Source organism: Castor canadensis, chromosome X, assembly GCF_047511655.1.
Source record: "Castor canadensis chromosome X, mCasCan1.hap1v2, whole genome shotgun sequence".
Taxonomy (NCBI): domain Eukaryota; kingdom Metazoa; phylum Chordata; class Mammalia; order Rodentia; family Castoridae; genus Castor; species Castor canadensis.
The window spans coordinates 113,879,301-113,901,624 of NC_133405.1; the positions used below are offsets into that span (position 1 = coordinate 113,879,301).

General features: G+C 35.7%; 1 protein-coding gene across 13 annotated transcripts in view; it reads left to right on the forward strand.

Annotated features, from left to right (window-relative positions):
* The window catches only part of Dmd (dystrophin), a 2,168,746-nt gene that overhangs the window by 1,474,606 nt on the left and 671,816 nt on the right, over positions 1–22,324 (forward strand). For all 13 annotated transcript variants that reach the window (XM_074062730.1, XM_074062731.1, XM_074062740.1 and 10 more), the window contains one exon: positions 11,333–11,441. In XM_074062730.1, the coding sequence (XP_073918831.1) occupies positions 11,333–11,441 (109 nt within the window). The remainder of the gene's footprint in view (positions 1–11,332; positions 11,442–22,324) is intronic.

The following is a 22,324-nucleotide window of genomic DNA, read 5'->3' on the forward strand; positions in this document are numbered from 1 at the left end:
ATTTTTAAATTATGCTCTCCTCTAGTGCTTCTTCTCTTTAATTCTGACATTTCTTATCCCTTAATAGAAGGGAGATAGATATGAGGAGCCTTCAATATATTTTCATAAGAATACATTTTTTCTGTTTTTATATTTTGGGTGATGTTTCGTTTGGAAAGTGAAAATTCCTCATGAAGTATATATAAGGTTCAGTGTTTAAATGGATAACTGTCATGCCCATTGCTTATATACATTCTAATTAAGGACACATCAGAGAATGCTTCTGTTTCTTAGGAAACTGACTCTCTATTGGCAACTTCACATTCTGTATCACACAGCCTGTCTCTTCAGCTCCTGATTTCATCTCCCAAGTTGAGTCTGTTCTGGGAACTGGACTCATTCCTGTTCAGTATCTTTCCTTTCTTCTTCTTTCCTTTGCTTCATTAACCCTAACTAACTAACTCCTTCTTTATTTTCTTTGAGGATTTCCTGTTAAAGGTCAAAAATATATTATGAGATGGTTCTGTAAATGATTCAAATGCAGTACTAGATCTCTGATGTAAAATCACTGAAATTACTATAGAAGAGTATGATGGAACACTAAACTTCTTTGTTTTAATTCCCCTCTTCCTTGCTCCATTCTCCCACCACTTTTAATTTCAAGTGTATATTGTTCCTTCATCTTAACTTCAGAAATTGTTGAAGATCAATTATACACATTAGATCAGTTGTTTGAAATTTTGCTAATGTTATACTTTTGGTGATAATATTTCATTGTAATATCATTGATGAGAACAATTTTTATATGTCCCATTCACTGTAAAGTAATAACCACGTCATTAAAAGTACCCCTCTAGTAGCTAAATAGCAACAAAAGAGCCAGGTGTGGTAATCCCAGCTCTGGGGAGGCTGAAAGAGGAGAATATTAGGTTGAAGGCCACCTTGGACAACATAGTAAGACCCTATATCAAAGAAAAAAAAGCAACGAAGTAACTGCCATTAAAAACAGCAGTACCAACAAGTACAAAATAAACCACTTGTTATTTGGGTCTTAACGTATTTTTAAGCTCTCTCGTGCTGAACCATTTAGATGGCATTTTTTCTATTTATACTCACTTTAAGATTAGCTTTCTGTCATTTTTTTAGATGTACATAACCATTTTGAAATGCTGATATGGTCTCCCACATATTACAATTGCGGGCATTAATGGAATTTTAAATGTCTTAGTTACTTGATGAAGTGATAAGATGAAGCCAGCTAGTTTTATTTGCAAGCTTTTTATGCTATCAAAAGAAATCTTGCTAACATAAACCTTACATTTAATTTACTCCTCTGGAACTGTTTTAAATGTAGTAGTAAATGTATGGTGTGAGTAGTCGTATGCATTTTGCTAACGGGTTTAATCTCAACCTTTAACACAAAATAATTACTGTAGACAAATGGTCGAGAGGGCAATTAAAATCCTCCAGGCATCATTTCTTCAGATATAAGCAGCAAAATGACAACATCATTAGTCATTTTCAATTACAGTCAGTCACAACCAGTATGTTTCATTTTCCTAGCTATATTGTTGTTAATTAACTAGATTAAACTGTTTTTTTCTTTCGTCCTAATGAGTTTGTTCTACTGCCAATATCAACAGCTTAACATTTCCAAAAACTTCCTAAATGTTTTTTTTTTTTGCCTAACAGTCTTCAATATATTATTTAAAACTGATGTGTGTTTCAAGATTTATATATGGTATAGCAGGTTGAGTGGTGTCTTGTTGGTGTATTATTGTTCAATTAAATATATTATTATGATTACAACAGTATCTCAAGTTGATTAGTGTCTTGTTGGTCTGAATGTTGTCCAATTCAATATTATTAAAATTATGACAACATTTAGATTTACAAATGATCTATAATGCATGTACAATCCCATTTACATACTATCATATTTTATAACATCAGAAACCAATAGATAATAGACATATGTTATCTTTTAAATGGTTTCAAGTTTATTTTGACTGACTCAGTGAGCACAATGACAACAGAAAGAGTAGGAAGAAGATTTATAGAAAGCAGTTAACAATATTAGAGGTATTTTATGATTTTATAATTCATTAGCATGCGCAGCCACATTTCATTTTTTTAAAAATATAAACTTTAAGTTTGTTTTACAACTGACGAAAAAGTCTAAGACTATGAAAGTTTGGCTAAACGCTCATTAAACATAAAGAGCACACTTTCCCATTTGAAGATAAATTTTATAATAGACAGGAAAATTATCAACATAAACTTTTGGAGATATGGGTAAAATTGTCAAATGTCTATCTTTAACTTCTTAATTGTGTACTACTTTCAGATTTGCAATCTTACATTTTATAAAATAATACACTAATTTACAAATATCACTTTCATTACATTTATATTTTATGAAACAATATTATTCAAAATTTTCAAATATATATTCTACAGCTCACCATTTTTTGTCTTAGTTATTTGCAGTATGGTGCTGTTGGAATTCACACATGATTCTATTAACGTCCTCTGGCTAAGATCACTAGGAACATAACTGTAATTTAAAAATTAGTAATATTTAGCTTATTGCATCAGGGGGAGGGGCATCTCAGTGAGGACTTTAGGAAAAGCTTCTTACAAAATTCAGCTAACTGGGTGATTCAAAGGACAAAGTAGGGAAGTGGGAGGCATGTCTGGATTAGATGTAGTCATGAAACAGTCAGTGTGGTGATGAGGTATCCTCACAACTTTTATCTAGAAGGTGAGGAGATTAAATCAGGATGAGACCATGTCATTGTTAAAGGAGCAGCAGTGCCTCATCTTAGTCATTTTGTAATGGCAGAGGGCCTTTGTCTCTGTACTGTCCTAAACCTGGTCATGGAGTGACCTTGTCTCTAATTTATTTTCTCTATATGGTTATCATGTTTAATTGGGACTATCATTGTCTAGCTAGCAGTCAGCTGGCTAGGTGTCATCTGGGTCAATTTTCACCTTCTCAATGCTATCTCTGGAATTCTTATCCCAAAGCTCAATACTCATTCACAAAATATTAGAAAAGTTGATGGTTTTGTTTTTTCTTAAATATGTATTCTTGATTTCCCCAGTAGACTAACTTATTAGTTTACCTTTTAAAGTGTTCTTTGGACTAGAGTCATGGCTCAAGTGGTAGAGTGCCTGCCTAGCAAGTGTGAGGCCCTGAGTTCAAACCCAAGTACCACAAAAAATAAACAAACAAAATTAAATAAAACAAAATGAATTGCAATGTTTTTTTTCATTCATATGTGCATACAAATTTGGGTCATTTCTCCCCCCTTCCTCCGCCCCCTCCCTTACCCTGCTTAACCTCTCACAACCAGGCAGAAACTATTTTGCCCTTATCTCTAATTTTGTTGAAGAGAGAGTATAAGCAATAATAATAGGAAGGAACAAGGGTTTTTGCTGGTTGAGATAAGGATAGCTATACAGGGAGTTGACTCGCATTGATTTCCTGTGCATGTGTGTTACCTTCTAGGTTAATTCTTCTTGATCTAACCTTTTCTCTAGTTCCTAGTCCCCTTCTCCTATTGGCCTCAGTTGCTTTAAAATATCTGCTTTAGTTTCTCTGCGTTGAGGGCAACAAATGCTACCTAGTTTTTTGGGTGTCTTACCTATCCTCGTTCCTCTTGTGTTCTTGCTTTATCATGTGATCAAAGTTCAATCCCCTTGTTGTGTTTGCCCTTGATCTACTGTCCGCATATGAGGGAGAACATACAATTTTTGGTCTTTTGGGCCAGGCTAACCTCACTCAGAATGATGTTCTCCAGTTCCATCCACTTACCTGCGATTGATAACATTTCATTCTTCTTCATGGCTGCATAAAATTCCATTGTGTATAAATACCACATTTTCTTAATCCATTCATCAGTAATGGGGCATCTTGGCTGTTTCCATAACTTGGCTATTGTGAATAGTACTGCAATAAACATGGGTGTTCAGGTGCCTCTGGAGTAACCTGTGTCACATTCTTTTGGGTATAACCCCAAGAGTGGGATTGCTGGATCATATGGTAGATTAATGTTTAGATTTTTAAGTAGCCTCCAAATTTTTTTCCAGAGTGGTTGTACTAGTTTACATTCCCACCAGCAGTGTACGATGGTTCCTTTTTTCCCACATCCTCACCAACACCTGTTGTTAGTGGTGTTGCTAATGATGGCTATTCTAGCAGGGATGAGGTGGAGACTTAGTGTGGTTTTAATTTGCATTTCCTTTATGAATTGAAATGTTCTTTAAAGGATATTTCCTTTTTTTTAACCTTATCCAAAGCAGTGCTTTATTTTTTTCCCTTTATTCACATGTGCATGCAATGATTGGGTCATTACTCCCCCTTTTGCCCCACCTCCCTCCCTACCTCCTCCCTCTCCTCCACCCCCTCACTTCCAAGCAGATACTGTTTTGCCCTTATCTCTAATTTTGTTAAAGAGAGAGTATAAAAATTAATAAGGAGGACCAGGGGTTTTTGCTAGTTGAGGTAAGGATAGCTATACAGGGAGATTCCTAGTTTAACTTTCATGTATATATGTGTTACTTTCTAAATTGATTCTTCTCGAACTAACCTTTTCTCTAGTTCCTAGTCCCTTTCTCCTATTGGCCTCTGTTACTTTAGAGTTTCTGCATTAGTTCCTTTGCATTGAAGACATCAAATGTTATCTTTTTTTGGGGGGGTTACCTACCTATCCTCATACCTCCCTGGTGTGCACTCATCTTATCATGTAATCAAAGTCCTATCCCCTTGTTGTGTTTGCCCTTGATCTAAAGTAAAGGACATTTTCATAATTACCTGTACCACTAGTGAGTGTGAGGTTGTACACTGGTCATAATTGCTAATTGCTTATCAACTTTCTTCACTTTGTTTAACCAAATTCTGTTAAAATACGTTCATAAGTATCCAAAACCCACATCTCTTCAGATTATTTCAGGCTATTGTGCAAACTTATTGTTCAAAATAAAGCAATTGAGACACAGAAGACATTATTAAATGCTCTAATATAAGCTGACTTTTTTCTGGGGGAATATTTGGATAAAGAGTCTCAATTTAGGCTTAGTCATTCGTGATAGAACTAGGCATGCAGTTTTGAGATTTTAATTTTACCTCTGGACTTCACTTGAATTAAATACATTTACAGAGACTGACAGGGATGTAGATGTTTTAGCTACAATGGTCACACACATGTTTGTGTGTATACAAACACACCTCCAGCCCACTTTTGCAAGTGCTCTGTAGAACATTATTGTTGTAAACATGAAAAATACACTATTGGTCATTTGTGAACAACACAACATTTACTAATATATACCAGACATGTTTTTGCTACAATCAGTTATAGCATGGAAGCAGACAACAATAAATGCTTACATGAAAAAGGCAAGACAAAAAAATAGTGTAACAAGCCAGTTGTCAGTGACTAACACCTATAATCCTAATTACTCAGGAGGCAGAGATCAAGAAGATTGCAGTTCAAAGCCAGCAGGGGTAAATAGTTCATTAGACCCTATCTCAAAAATACCCAACACAAAAAATGACTGGTAGAGTGGCTCAAGTGGTAGAGTCTAGCAGGTGTGAGGCCCTGAGTTCAAACTCCAGTATTGCCAAAAAAAAATTCTGGAAATCCAGTCAAAAATAGGACTTGATAACTATAATCCCACTGATTTCTATATTTAAAGAGGCAGGAATTTAAACACCTATTTTGTTTCCTTCATTTTGCTTATAGATTACATATATAGCAAATTGTTACCTGTAATAGACTTTTATGAGCATTGCTGGAAGTTTGTTATGTGAAGAACACTGCGCTGGTTGCTGCAACCAAACATTCTGTGGCTACTTAAAAGAATTTTACAGCCTCATAGAAAAGATGAGAAAATAGACAATATTGGCACATGCCAGAGAAGCAAAGGCAAGCTTGCATAATACATAATCAATTTCAACTCTAAAATAAGCGGATTCTTTGAAAAATTGCAGGAGTGTTTTGTTATGAGCAAAATCAAAAACTGTAGTTATTTTTTAAGTGATCTCATTTGCTAATAATTATGAAAACTGGGGAATATATATTTCTGAGCTTATAGTACTTTTGATTATTTGCAATATCCTGAAACATTTGTGGAACATTGGGGGCACTACTTAATTTTAAAAATCTACTTTTATATTTGAAATTATAGTAACCCCTCATTTACACATCTGGAAATAAACAGCAGGCAAGATAAAACTTTAGTAAATGAGTAGACTATTCAGAGTTTATGTATTAATAAAATATAAATTGAATATGCATACATGTTAATAGTTAATAGTTATTCTTGTAACTATTTTAATGAAAAGTTTTATGAACTATTTTCTGTTTTGCTTTATTAAGCTGTGCATAATATCTAACCAACAATTTTATAATACTTTACAGTTCACATGGTTCTTTTCACATAAAATATCTCATTTAGTTTCTCCAACAAAGCTATGAGTTAGGTGGTAGTATTATACCCACTTTTCAAGAATGACAAATCTCAGTGACTTGTCTGATTCGCCAAGGATCACATAATCAGTTGTAATGGAGTAGGAGTGAAATCCAAGACTTCTAATCCTAATCACAATAAAATTTGAACTTTCCTTAATTTTTAGGGGTGTCATTATAACACCAGTGGTTCATTTGTTTATACAGTGATATACTTGGAACATAATAAAGTTCAATGCAGATCATTCTTCAGTTGAGGCCCAGATGAAGTGTCAATTTGCTTTGAGAAACTAAGTTGTAAGGTAAAAAGATATCTTAGATATTAGCATCAAATCCAATTTGTGGTGATGCTTACATTATGAGAAGAAAGTAAAATCTAAACCAACTCTAGGAAAAGAAGTTTCATTTCTCTTTGTCCACTCTCTCTGGGGTCATATGCTTACTGAGTAGAATTGCATGCAGATCCACAAATATATTTAATCAATCTCTAATTGTAACTTCCCTTTCCTTTCCCTCACTTCTTCTTTTCCTTGTATCTTTCCCTCTTCTTCAATTTCCTCTCCCTCTCCCTCTCCTTGCCTCTCTCCTTCTTTCTCTCAGCACATGTAAGTGATTTCCCGTAAATTAAAAGATGGATGATGAGACTTCACCATATGCTGAACTGTCATCTCTTCATTATATGAACACGATTACTATATTTCTTAGATATAAGCTTTTATGTTTATTGTCTATTATCTATTACTACATTCTGTTTCAGCATGATTGCTTCTATTTGCTCTTAACGGTCTGTTCTTGTGAAACTTCATGAGGAAATCAAGAGATCAAATGTAATACTCACTAAAATTTTGCAATATTAAATTCTTTGTGTCTAATCTCTGATGTCAGGGCTGAAAAATATCTGCCAGATTTCATGATCTTCAATGTTAGTTTCCCATTCCGATCATAGGCATTTTTGCTTGCTTTCAGGTTCAAGGCTTATTTTTAATAAATAAAAGTAATTATATTCACTTTTATGTTAATAAATGTTTAACTACACACATTCTGGACAAAAAATTAAAAGGTCTAATTTGCCATAATGTCAAACACATTATACATGAATCACCTCAAAAATATAGATAATAGTTAAATTAGAAAATGAATTTTTAGTACTTATTACCTGTGTTTTTAATAGTTTATTTAATTTTAGATTTGTATAATTTAATAGTTAATGGTTGTATTGAACAACCAATTCGCAAAATTCCTGAAATAATACAATGTCTCTACTCCCATTTTCTTTTGCTTTATCCTCTTAAAACATGCAGTATTATTTATATTTTAAATTTGTAAAATGTATGTTGAGCTATAAATCTTATGTTTCTTAACATTATAAAGTTCATAGCTGTATTTTAAAGATCCATACACATTGTGCTACATATACCTAGTTTATTTTAACTAGTCTTTAGCTTGCCTCCAATTGCCCATTTCCAGAGCATATGTACCCACACTGGTTTCCAATTCCTTCAATGTAATAACAAACTTCCTTATACTTTTTTGTGCCATTAGGAACATAAGTGCAATTTCCCTGGCATACATTGATGAGAGGATATGCTAATATGATCAATATGGTTTTGGTTGTTGATTCTTGTTTTTTAACATATGCCCTTGTTTCTACTGACAGTAACTAATTGCCACTGAAGTTGTGGCTCTCTGCTTTAAGCTAGTCTTTTTCTCCCCATAGTTTCCACCTAGTCCATGTAGGAACCTGAATTTGTGACCCTGGTGTCATAGACTTATTTTTCAAAATACAGCCTAATTCAGGAATTATAAAAGCCCATTGAAATGGTTATATACTTGGAAAAGATTACATGAGGTCTTTTTAAGTCCTAAGAAAAGTCATCAAGGCTGTGTAACTTACATTGTAGTCACGATGGAGACAAGAACACTCAATTAACTCTATTTTCCTTCCTTCAAGTAGCCAATTTATTTAATTGTGTTAAATTCAGTAATATTTATTAAACACCTACTATTAGGAAGCACTGGACTCAATATGAAGGGAATACCATGCAAAGAATAAAAGAGTCAGTACCTGCCTTCCAACTGACACATAGTCTAACTAGAAATACACATGCTGAAAAGTGTGGACTTGAAGAAGCATCTTCTTAGGAAGTTGCTCTTCAGCACTTCCCAGGTTGAAATCACACACACATACATACACACACACACACACACACACACACACACACACACACACACACACACATACACACACCTACCTCTATCTTTCTCTACATGGGCAAAACCTTCAATCCGGTCTAGGCCACTAGTCACTCTGATGAACACATTAATCATTCAACTCATGTCTCTGCTTCCTTCTGATAAAGAAGTGTTTTCCACACTAGAAAACACAAATCTTCTCACATCACTCCTCTGCTCTAAACATCTCCATCCACTCCTCAGTTTTAGAAGATAATTTGATAATCTCACACTACAAGACCTTAATAAGCTTGCCATTGGATCTGGTCTAGCAGTTTTATATCACTACTCATATAAACTCTAGTCCAGATAACCAAAACGGCTCAATGCCTCGTCTCTGTGCCTTTATACACGCTCTCCCCTCTGTCAACAATGCCCTTTCTCCTCCTCGAACTCAAACTTCTGAACAATCCCTAGCCATTTCTCAAGACCAATTCATACATTAGCTTTTTAAGGCAACCTATTTATCTCTCCAGCCTGAGTTAAGCTGTTCCCCAAGTGTGTCTTGTTAAAGTCATCATTATTCCCCCCAAACTCTGCTATAATTTCTTTACATAGCTATTTTCTCCACAAGGCTGTGAGTGCTTAGAGATTATCATCATTTTGTAAGCTTAGTAACTTGCACAAAGACTGGCGTAGTGTAGTAGCTAAGCATTTATTTTCTATAATACATAACGAATGAATGTTTTTATTGAAACGATTAACATTAAATTAATAACTAGATGTAAACCACAATATGTATATATTTCAGTTGTTAGGTTGGGTTCATTACCATTCCTGTTTAGTTAAAACTTCTTTAAAGAGTTGGTAATTTTTGTCTTTTCCGATTCTGATGTTTCATATAAGAAATGTGGTTTCCCTTACTCATTTTAACGAACTCTATTAGCAGTACAATTATTTGTATTTCCTACAACATAAACATAGGAATTTATAGCTATATTAAAATACTGCTATTAATAGTCAGTATGTACTAGTAAAGATTTAAGAGTATTCCTATTGTATTAGTAATGTATTTCTAGTTTTAACGAACAAAAATTTTCAATGGAATATTTTCTTGTTCACATGATAGTCCAGTGTACATGCTCCTGGCCAAGCAGCTTTTTTGCCTGTGTTATTACAGAAACCTAGGTTCTGTCCATCTTTTGGCTCTGCCAATCCCTTGGCAGCTTTTTTCAACTATCATTTCTCAGGAGAATTAAGTTCTATTGAAAATTATCTAAGGGTCTATTTCTTTATTTTTCCAAGGATGGTATATAACTAGTACATTGTACTAACTCAGGTAACTCATTAGCTAATAAGTCTTTCTTGCCTGTGTTATTACAGAAACCTGGGCTCTGTCAAGCTTTTGGCTTTGCCATTCCCTTGGCAGCCCTTTTTCAAAAATTAAGTTAGGCTTTGGTCATGGACAATCAGCTTTAGTATTACCTGAAAAATGGTTTAAAAATGTAAATTACTGAGCTCTTACCTAAGTTCTATTAAATACAGAATTCTGGGGCTGAGGCCAAGCCATCAGTATTTTATGAAGGCTTCCAGGTGGAAGTCAGAACCACTGCTCTAGGGAACTAGGACTTAATTCTCCCCCAGTCCTAGAGGTTTGCCTTAGAATCCTAGTCTTCTGCTTATTGTTAATAAAAAGCAGGGAAAAGAATCTACAAATTTAATTTTTTAAAAGCCTTAGCCCAGAACTGACAGACGTCACTTCTGCTCACATTCCACTGGTTATAACTAATCTTTTGGTGATCCAGTAAGCAAGCAAGATCACAATCTGTATTTTAAAAGACTACCCAGGCGATTTGTATACTGGAGCCAACCTGTGTTAGCTCATAAGGTGTATTGTTAGGTATTCAGGCACTTTGTAAATCACTTGACATTATCTTGGTAATTTAAAATTGGCCATGCTATGAGTATTTACACCACAAAAAAATGACAAACACTAAAATCAGGGTGTCCCCTCACCACCACTGCAGAGAGCCGGTTGTTAAACATATACCAGCACACCACTGGCCATATACAAGTTGTCTGACTCCACAGGGAGCTCTAAACAAACTGCATCTTTGTACCATTATCCTGTGTAGTCATTGTATAAGGCCAAGGAGAGATGCAACTGTCTGCAGCTGAGGCTGTCCTTGAATGGTCTGATAGCTGAAGAATGCCTACATACTTCATTTCTACCATCTGAGACAAGAGTCTTTCCTTGAAGGGGTCTCTGGTTGGTGTCTTCATATGTCCACTGTCGCCTCTACCTCCAAGACATTCTGATACATTTATCTTGGTTGAGTCAGGGCATTAGGATTTTTTTTTTAAGTTTACTGGGTGATTCCCATATGAAGCCACAATAGGCAGCATTTAAAAGAGTCAAGCCAAGTCTTGTGAGGGGGCTGGTTTTTGTTTTGTTTTCACTAATGTCTGTACTCTACCTTTTGTAAATGATATTGTGCCCGTAGGAAGATTTTATATGCAGCAATCAATAAATATTTATAGGGTTGTTTGCTAAAATAATAATTACATTGAAAGATTCTACCCAAAAAATTGGGAGTGAAATAGAAATCCAATAATATATTCACAAAATGAATTAAGAACTTCATGAATTAAGTTATCTTCAAGGTATTAATCGAATCAGTAACATATATGCTTTTCTATTAAAGAGGAAGTTAGAAGATCTGAGCTCTGAGTGGGAGGCAGTAAACCATTTGCTTCAAGAGCTGAGGGCAAAGCAGCCTGACCACGCTCCTGGACTGACCACTACTGGAGCCTGTAAGTACAATGCATTTCATCTTCTTTTGCTTTATTTATTTGCTCAAGAGCATGAGTATGAGGTAATCTCTGAGTGAAAGGGAAAATCTTTTTCTGATTCTTTAGATAGGGATAAACTTTGTATTGTTTACTGTGCAAAAGGTTGTGGGGGTTCCTTGGAAAGTGACTCCAATTCTAAGTGTTGTGTGGCAAAGGTTTACTGAGCAGTGTTCTCTGGAAATACAACTTCAGAGAGGAGAGCAGGAGAGGGTAGGAGAGGCTGAATTGCAATTTGGCTTCAACAGATACCTTCAGCTGGTTCCACAGGCGCCCTAAAGCTGGGCTGGTTTGCAGAGCCATCCTTTATTGCAGGGAGAGGGTCTTCACCCTGATCTTCCTGATGCAACTAGCCATTGCTGTGGGCCATCCATTTGGAGTAGAGAGGCAACTTTAGAGTGTATTTTTTGTGGGACTGGAGATGATTCAGTTTTTTGTGTTACAAAAAACAACCTATATTCCCAGCATCTAGGAACCCGTATGTTGTCCAATCAAGGTGAAGCACTAGAGTATTCGGTAATGCTAAATACATGAGAATTTCATATCATTGACACCTGTATCATTTAGACAAGTTTCTTCAAGCGTACTTATAAAAATTACAGAAACACACAGTCATCCTAGCATTTTTCCCTGTCCTATTTGAAACCAATTTTAAGAGCTTTTCCATTTGGCGTTCAAAAAAAAGAAAAAATGAACTGTAACTACCACAAGGTGACTCAGGGGAGGAATGTTTCTTCATTTAGATGGAGCTTTAACTTGTTTCACTGGATATTTTCAGTCTGTTTTATTTTTCTTCCGGTTCAGTTGCTGATAGAAGGTATGCATGAAATCTGACTAACTCTCAGGTGAAAGAAGCCAGAAAACTTTTTTGCTGTACCAATTTATAATTAAGGAGAACTGAAAACATCTTTGGGTGGTGTTTTTGTTTTTGTTTTTTTTTTTCTTTCTTTTACTTTTGAGAGATCAAATGATTGAAATTTTAAAGCCTGGCAATTGGTTCTTTAGGTGAAGTTGATTTCTTATTTTATATCAAGTTGAAATACAATGAACTGGAAAGATCACAGCCAGGGTGGCATAGTCATAATTCAATAGAAGGCATGAATAGTGCTTGGAATAAAAGAGGCAGTACAATCTGGGGATAGTGCAACTCATGTTCCTCCTGGGGTTTCTAAGTAGTCATCAGAGCTAGATTTAATGACATTGGAGACTTGAAAAAGATGTGCAAGCATTATGGTTTTCTTTTTTTGTCAACCTGACACACTGAAATTGCTATATCAGGGTTTATGTTAAACTAATTATGTCAGGTTTCTTTCCTTTTATGAACTGTAATTTTTGTTTCCTTCAGCACATATGCCCAGTTCATTCCTATATAATCATTTATTGGTGTTTATTCTCTAGGTGTCTCTGGTATATTCAGTCTCAGATTCTGCAACCTTCTGATTGAAGAGATTGTTTTCCAATTATTTTTATAAGCTTGTTAAACTCTGAACTTTTGGGGTTATACCCCCATTTAAGCTACTCTGCACATGGTAGGAAGGTTCCAAAACCAGAGCACAGAAATTTATTTAATGTGTAGTGTCCCTAAGTATAATGATGATGTTTCTAATGGAAAATAGGTTCAAAGTTTCAGTTTTGATTCCTAGGAACATATGTAATTCACTCACTTAATAAGTATTTATGAAGTAACTCAATGCTGAGCACTGAGGTTAGAATAAAATAGTATTTCCTTTCATGAAACACATTCTTTTTGGAAAAGAAAGATGATTAATAAAAAAAAGTATACTATCTCAATCGTAAGAGTTACAAAATATAGTCTACAGGTTAATGTCCAATGACCTTGGTTAGTAATGCAGAACCTCAAGCCCCCATACCAGACTCACTGAATCTTGATTAGCATTTCAATAGAATTCCCACACGAATCATATGCACATTAAAGTTTGAGAAACAGAACAAGAAAGGAAAAGTAAGACAGAAAAGGAGTGGGGATGGGGCCATTATTTTCTAATGTGTACTCAGACAAGCTATTCTATTAAGGACATTTGAACTGGGAACTGGTGACTAAGGCCTATAATCCTAGCTACTCAGAAGGCTGAGATCTATCTGGAGGATTATAGTTCCAGGACAGCCAGGGCAAAGAGTTCATGAAACTCCAACTCCAAAATAGCCAGTGCAAAATGGACTGGAGTTGTGGCTCAAGTGGTAGAGTGCCTGCTTTGCAAATACAAAGGCTTGAGTTCAAACCCCAGTCCCCCCAAAAGAGAAAGAGAAAAAACATTTGAGAACATCAGAAAACTGATGTGAGGTAGTGAGGCAGTGAGCCATGTGCATATCTGTGGAGAATATTCCAGGCAGAGAGAGGACAGTCAGAGTAAAGACACTGCAGTAGGAGCAAGGTGGAGGAATATCAAGGACAACAATGAGCCTCCAGCAGAAGGCAAGGTCAAGAGCTGTGGAAGTAGTAAAAGAGCCTTTCTGGGTTCCTGACCTTCTTCCTTCTCCCTCAGGACCTCATCTCCCCCTATGGTTCCTTGCTTTCCCCCATCTCTCTCAGCTCCAAGCTATCCATGATAGCTGGTGGAGTAAGAGCCAGAGCTGGAGAAGAAATAAGAGAAGAATTTTCTCAGAAACAGGGGCTTTTCATCTCTTCTAGCAAACTGACACAGAGCTGGGCATAAAGTCAAAATGTTAAGCCCACAAATGTTGAATAAAAAGAACCAACAGGGAATCAGATCCAAAGCTGCTTTTATTCAAAGAAGATTTTTTTTATTTCATGTGGTGGCTTAAATATCAGAATTAAAAATTGTTTATATTCTTTGACTTTGTCACTCATAGGAAGTTATTCTGAAATGAATATAATACAAAATCTAAATTTTAATGTCTCTGATGTGATTATCATTTCATGTACTATATTATAATAGAATTTATAATTCTTCCTAATGTTTTTCCATTGCACTCCTATTGCATACATAGCTTCCTTTGCACTTGTATCTTTACCCTCAAAATAATAGCAAAGTACATAGGGTCATACACAACTTTTTTAAAGGTAAGGAGCCCAAGGTTCAGAATGGAAAGTGTTACATTGAGGCCACAAAGCTGTAAAGAAAGAGAGCCAGGATTCCAACCCAAGTGTGGCAGGTTCCAAAGTCTGTGTTTGGTTTTGTTTCATTGTTGTGCCTTGCATTATCTCTCTGTCCAAGAACCTAATGGAAATTCCAGATACAGAGGCAGCCAGCCAGTAGTTAATTTAACTCACTCTTGGATGTATGAGGAGTCCAAGTGGTACATGTTTCTGTGTCATTTTTACTTAATGAGTAGAAGAACTTAGTTTGCTCTGAATTTCTTAGAAACATGGAACTCTGAACTTGGAATAGTAGTTAAATTACCATGTTTTTGAATATTGTTCTTTACATGTGTGGACACTGAGACCCAAAGTGGTTTTTAAGAACACTAAATCAAAGTCCCCTGTGTCTGTTTACTTCAATTATAGAATATGATGTTGTAGTTCTGTATAAGCTATATAAATTGCTTAAATTTGCAGGACAAATGGGCAAGTTGGAAAAAACTTCTGCAGTTGGTGTTCCTTAAATGCCTGCATCTGTCAGTTATCATTGCATAAAAGCACAAAAACTAATGGCTTAAAATAAGAGTTATTTACTTGTTCATGATTCTATTGGTCTGCTGTTTGTACTGTGATTAGCTGGATAGTTATTCTGATGGTCCTTCTTGATCTTATCTGTCTGAATGCAATTATTTGACAGTGGAACACTGGAACACAAGCTAGGCTAGGAGATCCAAATTGGTCTCACTCAAATATCTGACAGCTGACTGTTGGCTGAAGAACCTCAGTCCTTCACATGGCCTCTCATCCTCCAGTAGGAGAATAGTCTCAAGGCAGTCTTCCAAGGGGGCAGAGTGAAATATTCAAGACCTCTTGATGCCTGAATTTTGAAATTTATACAAGATTAGATTTTATATTCTGTTGCTCAAAGATTAGCCCAGATACCAGAGGTGGGAAAATGACTTCATTTCTTGGAGGGAGAGGCTGTGATGTCACATTGTCAAGGACATTCATACTGGGACAGGAGACTTTTTGGTAGCCATCTTTATACACAAACCACTTCAGTGTGGGAAAGAAGGAAAAGTGGACACAAGTGTTGGTCTGCATCCAACGCCCTATTTCAATGTTCTCAGACTTTATGATGCATTAAAACCACACAATTCTTTATGAAAGCACAGATTGTTGGGGTTCAACCCCAGAGTTTCTGATTCAGGTAGGTTTGGAGTGAAATTTGCAGCTCTACAAAGTTCCCAGATGATGCTGATACTGTTAATCCCAGAACTGCTCTTTGAAAACTACTGCGACAGGTTTCTGGTGAGTGGGGAAGAAGTTCATCCTTCCTACTTCTATGTGCAACAGAATGGGATTCCAGGGTGATCCAATACTGTTAATACCAAAGGGAGCCGGGTGTTACTTCAAGGCCTTCACTCCCTACGCTCCCCTAGCCAACTACTTTGCAGATTGGAGTTTCAAGAAGATGGACAGCACATAAACTTGGCAGTATTTGCCCAGCAAAGCACATCAGTATTCATGGCAGAAAGCTATGGGGAGAATAGCCACACTGATTGAAGTTTCTCTAGAGAAGTTAAGAAACATTTAGCTAGGTAGGACTTTGCATGGGTCTGAAGGCCTGTATGGCAGATGGAGGAAAATAGCCAGCAAATCTGGTTGTAAATGTCAGTGTGAATCCTTTCATATCCACAAGCTGCTGGACCAGAGAACACTCATATAAAGTACCCTGTTTAGAATTTTCCAAAGAAATTCCATATAGACATACTTAATATGAGTACTTCAAATGTCTCAAGGTAGTAACTATTAAATAAGTTGACCATTACATAGAGACATATAAAAGTGCCAGTTAATAGAGATTTGTAGTTGATTAAATGCTGGTAAAATCATCTGTTCCTATAATTACTTTTAGAGACTGCAAGTGTCAAGTGTAATCAGGGACATGCTGCATTGGAGGTCAAAGATTCTGCATTCTATTCTCAATTGTGGTACCAACTAGGCAAGGAATAAGCAGACTCTTTAAAGAGCCAAATGCTAAATATTTTAATCATTATGAGTCCTGTGACCAACTGTGTCTTCATTTATTAAAATGAGCCACACATACATAAATACATAAAAATGAGACAATACATAAATAAAGAAGTATATGTCTGGGTGAACCTAAATTCATACAAGTATTAGAATTACTTCCTCAGTAATACCTTTTGGATGAGTTATTTTGTGATTCCCATTTTACAGATGAGAAAACTGAAGGTCAGAGATATTAAATGAGTTGTCCAAGATTTCAAAGCTAATAAACAGAGTGGAAATTCAAAGATAAGTTTCTGTGATTCCAAAGCTTATGCTATTACTTAGTATATCATATTTCAAGCAGTGGTTTATTTACCTTCATTTGAATTTGAATATTTAAATTAAATATCAAATATATAGGTTATTTATATATTAATTATTTGAATTTCACTCCCTTTACTGGAGTTAAATAAAGCATTACAATGCTATTTCAATATACTTTAAATATCTAAGTATAAAATCATGAGACTACTTGAGCTTAAATGCAGTCGTGGCATACCATTATTTACTGGTTTGGCTTAAATTGCAAGAAAACAAGTATTGTAGAAATGGCCTTCATTTATCTGCCATGATCATAAGACAAGGAAGAAAGTTGTCAGTTCTCAGATTCTAATTTCTTCCTTGCATACAGATCTCCCTCAGAGACATAGGGAGACAGATGTACCAGCCATACTAGTTCCAGCTTTGGTAATGTTTCCACTGTTTTGCTTTGGCTGAACCTTTCAGAGAAAGCAAATCAAGTTCAATGCAGCCCAAAATGTCTCTGCCTCATTAAGAGGTTTGCTCTGCTAAAAACGTCAAAGACATGGCTATATTGTTGTTGATTTTGTAGTTACAACCTCTAAACTTTAAAACTCCCTCAAAGTCTAATACACTAGGAGTAAGATTTTGTACTGAAAAATGTGAAACCCCTTAATTATAACAGGATAAGAAATCAATTGTAGATGATCATTTCCAACATATTTCAAAGCCTCAAGCAACTGCAAAAACCCTCCAACACTTCCCATTAATTAATGAACTAATTAATTTAAAAAACCTATTTGTCTACCTCAACAACATGAGGGTGCTTGAAATAAAATGAAACGTATCACACAGTACAAGTGACCGCAGTAAGCCTTGGTTCGGAGACCCCAGTATTGCTCCCATTTATCAGAAGAAAATCTTTTTGTGTAGGCTGTAGGCTCCCTGCTCCCAGGCCAGATTCTTAAACAATGCTCCCTGGTTAATGGGAAAGGCAAACAGTGGCATCATTGTTAACATCCAAGATGGTGATAGACTATGAAAGCCCCAGTATTTAGATGTTAATTATCCATTTTGTGATGATGAAGTTCCCTTTCTTCTTTTTCTCTTAACCTTTTGGCACTTTTATTGCTTGGTTACCAACTCCCAGTTAGGCTGTGCTTTGGGGTCTGAACTGGCAAAAGAAGAGAAGATTCAGTCTATCATTTTGAATGCTTATTGGAAGCAGTTCTGGAAATTTCAGTGTGTGCATGTGCGTGTGGTGGAGGAGGAAGAGACTAACATCAATTGCTAAATAAAGCATTCTGATCATTAGAGATTTTTCAATTTTCCATGTCCTGCACTTTAACAAAAATAAAATGTTGATTACAGTAAAATTACCTTAACCTTCTTACACTTTCTTCTTATAAGAAGAAAGGACCTATGCTTGAATAGAGTACATGATAATATTGAATGTCATATTATCACTGGAAAATTAGAACTATTTAAACAGCTTCCATGGGAATAGGTCCTGTACAGCTCACAGGGAAGGCTTGAACATGTGTTCTTAATGGTTCCAAAAACTTCACTGAATAGTTTTAAAGTTGAATATAACTTTACCCTCAAAGAAAGAGGATTCCAAAGGAAATTGTAGCAGTTTTGTACTTAAATTGTAGATTTTAAGATTGCAATCTGAAAGGTATTTGAGAGGTCATTCATTCTTCTCCACTATCTCCAGAAAGCCTCCCTCTGTCTCTTAGACACAATCTTCAGGGCATTAACTGCCCGATCTCTTCTTAAATAATAAAGAGTAGGTGGAGTTGTACTGTTGCTTTTATACTCCTGACTATCTTTCAACTGTCTAATCCAAATTCCAGTTACTCTCTAAATTATTTTTTGAGTAAGCATAGAACTTTTTTGTTCACTATTCATTAAGACAATGTCCCTTCATTCTTTGAAGTCCATTATTTAATCTCCCTTCAAGCTTTCCTTTTCCAGCATAAATCAGGTGTGTCCCATGCCCCATCAATAAAAAACCTATTTCTCAAATGCTTAAAAACTGTGACTCCTGTCCTACCCTCCTAAGTATGTTTCCCATATAGTTTTTCTGTTGTAGATTTTGGAATTGGACCTTGTTCCATAATTACTGGTCTATTCATGACACAGTCACATTATAAAGTCTATATACCCTTTTCCTACCTTTGTATGCAGTTACCATGTAAGACCAGCCTTTATTTAATGACCAGCATGTAGTAAGCAGTCAGGTAATATTGGACAAAGGGAGAACCACTGGGGTTTGAACTCAGGGTCTTGTGCTTGCTAGGCAAGTGCTCAGCCACTTGAGCCACATCTCAGCTCTTTTTTACTTTAGTTATTTTTCAGATAGGGTCTCCTGTTTTTGCCTGGGGCTAGCCTCAGACTATGATTATCCTACCTACAGCCTCTCACTTTTCTGGGACCACTGGTGCACACCACCATACCTGGCTTGTTGATTGAGATGGGATCTCACCAACTTTCCACCTAGGCTTGCCTCAAACCTTAATCCCATTTCTTCTGAGTTGCTGGGATTACAAGCATGAACCACTGCTCTGCGCTCGTCAAGCAATATGTTTGATCAAAAGAACAAGTACACTTACTTTAGAGTTGGGTCAATAAGTCAGCCGTCCCATATAGTTACAACACTGGTGAAATGAAGTGATCATATGCTTTTCTAGCTGTTTAAATGCAGGTTCAGAACCCAAGCTCCATTTTCTGAATTTGATTTTAGTGCTTTAGCATTCTAGTGTATTTCAACTATTTTTCTTACTGACACATAGCTGAAGATGATTTAATCTTCACAGTCTCAGTGGTAAAACCTACTTTTAAAGACTAAAGTATTCATCAGATAGACATATTCTGTAGCTTTGATGAAAATCTTGAAGCCAGATCTTCTACCTCTCCCATTCCATTTCTTAACTCTCATTATTGATTGTTTGTTGATACTCAATTTGAGAACACCTGCTCTACATGCTATCTTCCTCTCATTTCTAAGGTACCTGCCAGCCCATAAAAATTCATTAGACTGACACTTGATTAGGTATCCTAATATTTAGGTAAAATTGATAATAGCACTTACCACACCAGTGCCTAAATTGCAATACAAATAGGAAAAATTACTACAATAGGAAAAAATAGTCAAAGCTATAATACCTTCAAGTCCTGCCTCTGGAACAATTATTATATCCTTAAAGAAAATTATTGTTTTTGAACATTTAAAAGTAGGAACTAAATAGTATGCCATTATAAATATAGAAGACAATATTGAAATAAGTATATCTCCAATAGCACCTTAATTTCCTAAGATTATTCATTATTCTGACAGAAATTTATATGTGAAATGCATAAATAAATTTTGTATCATATTCACTATGGATAACAAGTAGAGAAAGTAGTATTCCTTCTCATATTAAAGTGAGAAGTCATTTCTTTGATTAGCATATTTAACCCTCTGATTTGGTGATACCTTTTTTGCTTACTAAGTCCAGCATGGTTGAAAGAAAAGTTCTATTATTATTCTTGTTGATTCTTATTTCTCTAAAGTAAAATGTGCCTTTCTCTTCTGAACCTGCACTCTATGTTTAACATATAGGGACATAACTCGAAATCTAATTGTACACTTTTATTTGAGATGTTTTTCAAGGTCAGGACCCAGTTTCACAAGAAATACTGTTTTTTTCCAATACATCTGACATCCACTCCCACCAGCTGAAAGACAAACTTGTCTAATAAAGCTTTCAGATTCAATTTTCTGCATACAGTTCAAGGAATCTCTGGAGGTCACTCACAACATGCATTGTAACCCAAACAGGGAGAAGTAATGAAAAGATTCTGGTTAAAAGGTGACTCTACCCCTTCCAACTTCCTTGAAAGTGAATATAATAAGCAAGTTTATAGACACAGATATCTGTGATTCTGGGGATTTCCATCTTGATCTCTGACTCCAAGGAACATTTGAATGAATGGATTTGTATCTATTATCTGATTGAATAAATGCTTCATATTGAGTGTATTGAAGAAACTGCTTGAACAACAAAGGTCTGATGTAAATCAGGCAAAACAACATTGTCACTTCATGTTTAACTCTGTTAGAGTGTCTCTAAGGCCTCACAGTCTGGTTCTATTCCAGTAATACATAGGCATATCAAAATAATACCTGCTTTCATTTCAATTATTCCCCCATGGCTTTTGCATTGACCTGAACATACCTAATATTTATCTTAGAGCTAACGTGCATTAATGCCTTGCTCTACAGCAAACATTTGGCTAAATACTCTTTGTGTATTCTGTTTAATCTTACAACCTCCTTGTGAAATATGTGTCACATTATTTTTCTTTGTTTAGCATAGGAGTAAACTAAAGCATAGAAAGAATGGTTATCCCCAAGTCACACAGGTACTAAGTGGGCACACAAGGCCCTGAACCCATATCTTTCTAAGGTTCATGTCTGTGTTTGACCTTTATGTTAAACATACTGGGTCTTGGTAATACATTTTATAAATATAGGCTCCATACACCATAGAAGTAGTTTCACCATATAGCTCATTCTTTTGTATACATTTTCCAAAGTTCAACAATAATACTCTCTCCTCCTCCTCCTTTCTTTCTTCACATCCAAATCTTATAGTAAAGCTATGTGGGTGAGTTTAGGTGTTAAATAGTATCACCCATAAAGCCTAGCACTAAACTCAGAGCAATGAAAGTGATTTCAGTAAAAAGAAATATGTCATTTCTTTTTTATTCTTTTTTTTCTCCTCTAGAAGATAAGAGGCCATTGGAATAGAAAAAAGACATTGAGATGATAGACCTGATTCTCCTACAGTGTTGCTATGTGCCTTTATTTATTCTCCCAATTTTATATCTGTCGGTCCAAGGTCAAGCAGTCAGTAGTATGGCAGCAGAATTATAAAAGGTAGATCTGGAAAAGCCTACAAGGTATGATAGTTCAACACCTTGCTGCAACTCATAAACAATTACAGAAATACATTTAAACAGCACTTCATAAAACCTCTTCTTAGGGAGTCTTATAACCACTTTGGTAAACTATTTTTGGGTTGAGACCTGATTTTTCCAAAGCATTCCCTATTATTCTCATTCTTTAGGAGCTGTGATAAATACGTGGGCACCCATTTTCTATAGCATGAAATCATAGAAATGAGTATTGGCTGAGATTTCATCTAACCAAGCATGCAAACTTAAGAGTTTATCCTATCTTCTGGAAAGCCTGCCCTTTGCTTCTCATCTCCAATTTCAACCATTAGCTACCCTCCCCATTTTCATGCTTCACATGGTGACTTCTTGAGATTTCTCTTGATGAAAGAACTATATGCTTAAAAAATATGAAAAGCCACTAGACTAGATGAAACTGAAAGTTCAAAGAGAGCAAACTTAACGGCAGTCTTAGAATGCATCAAAATGAATATTGCTGACCTCTCAATTAGCCAGTTTCCCATGT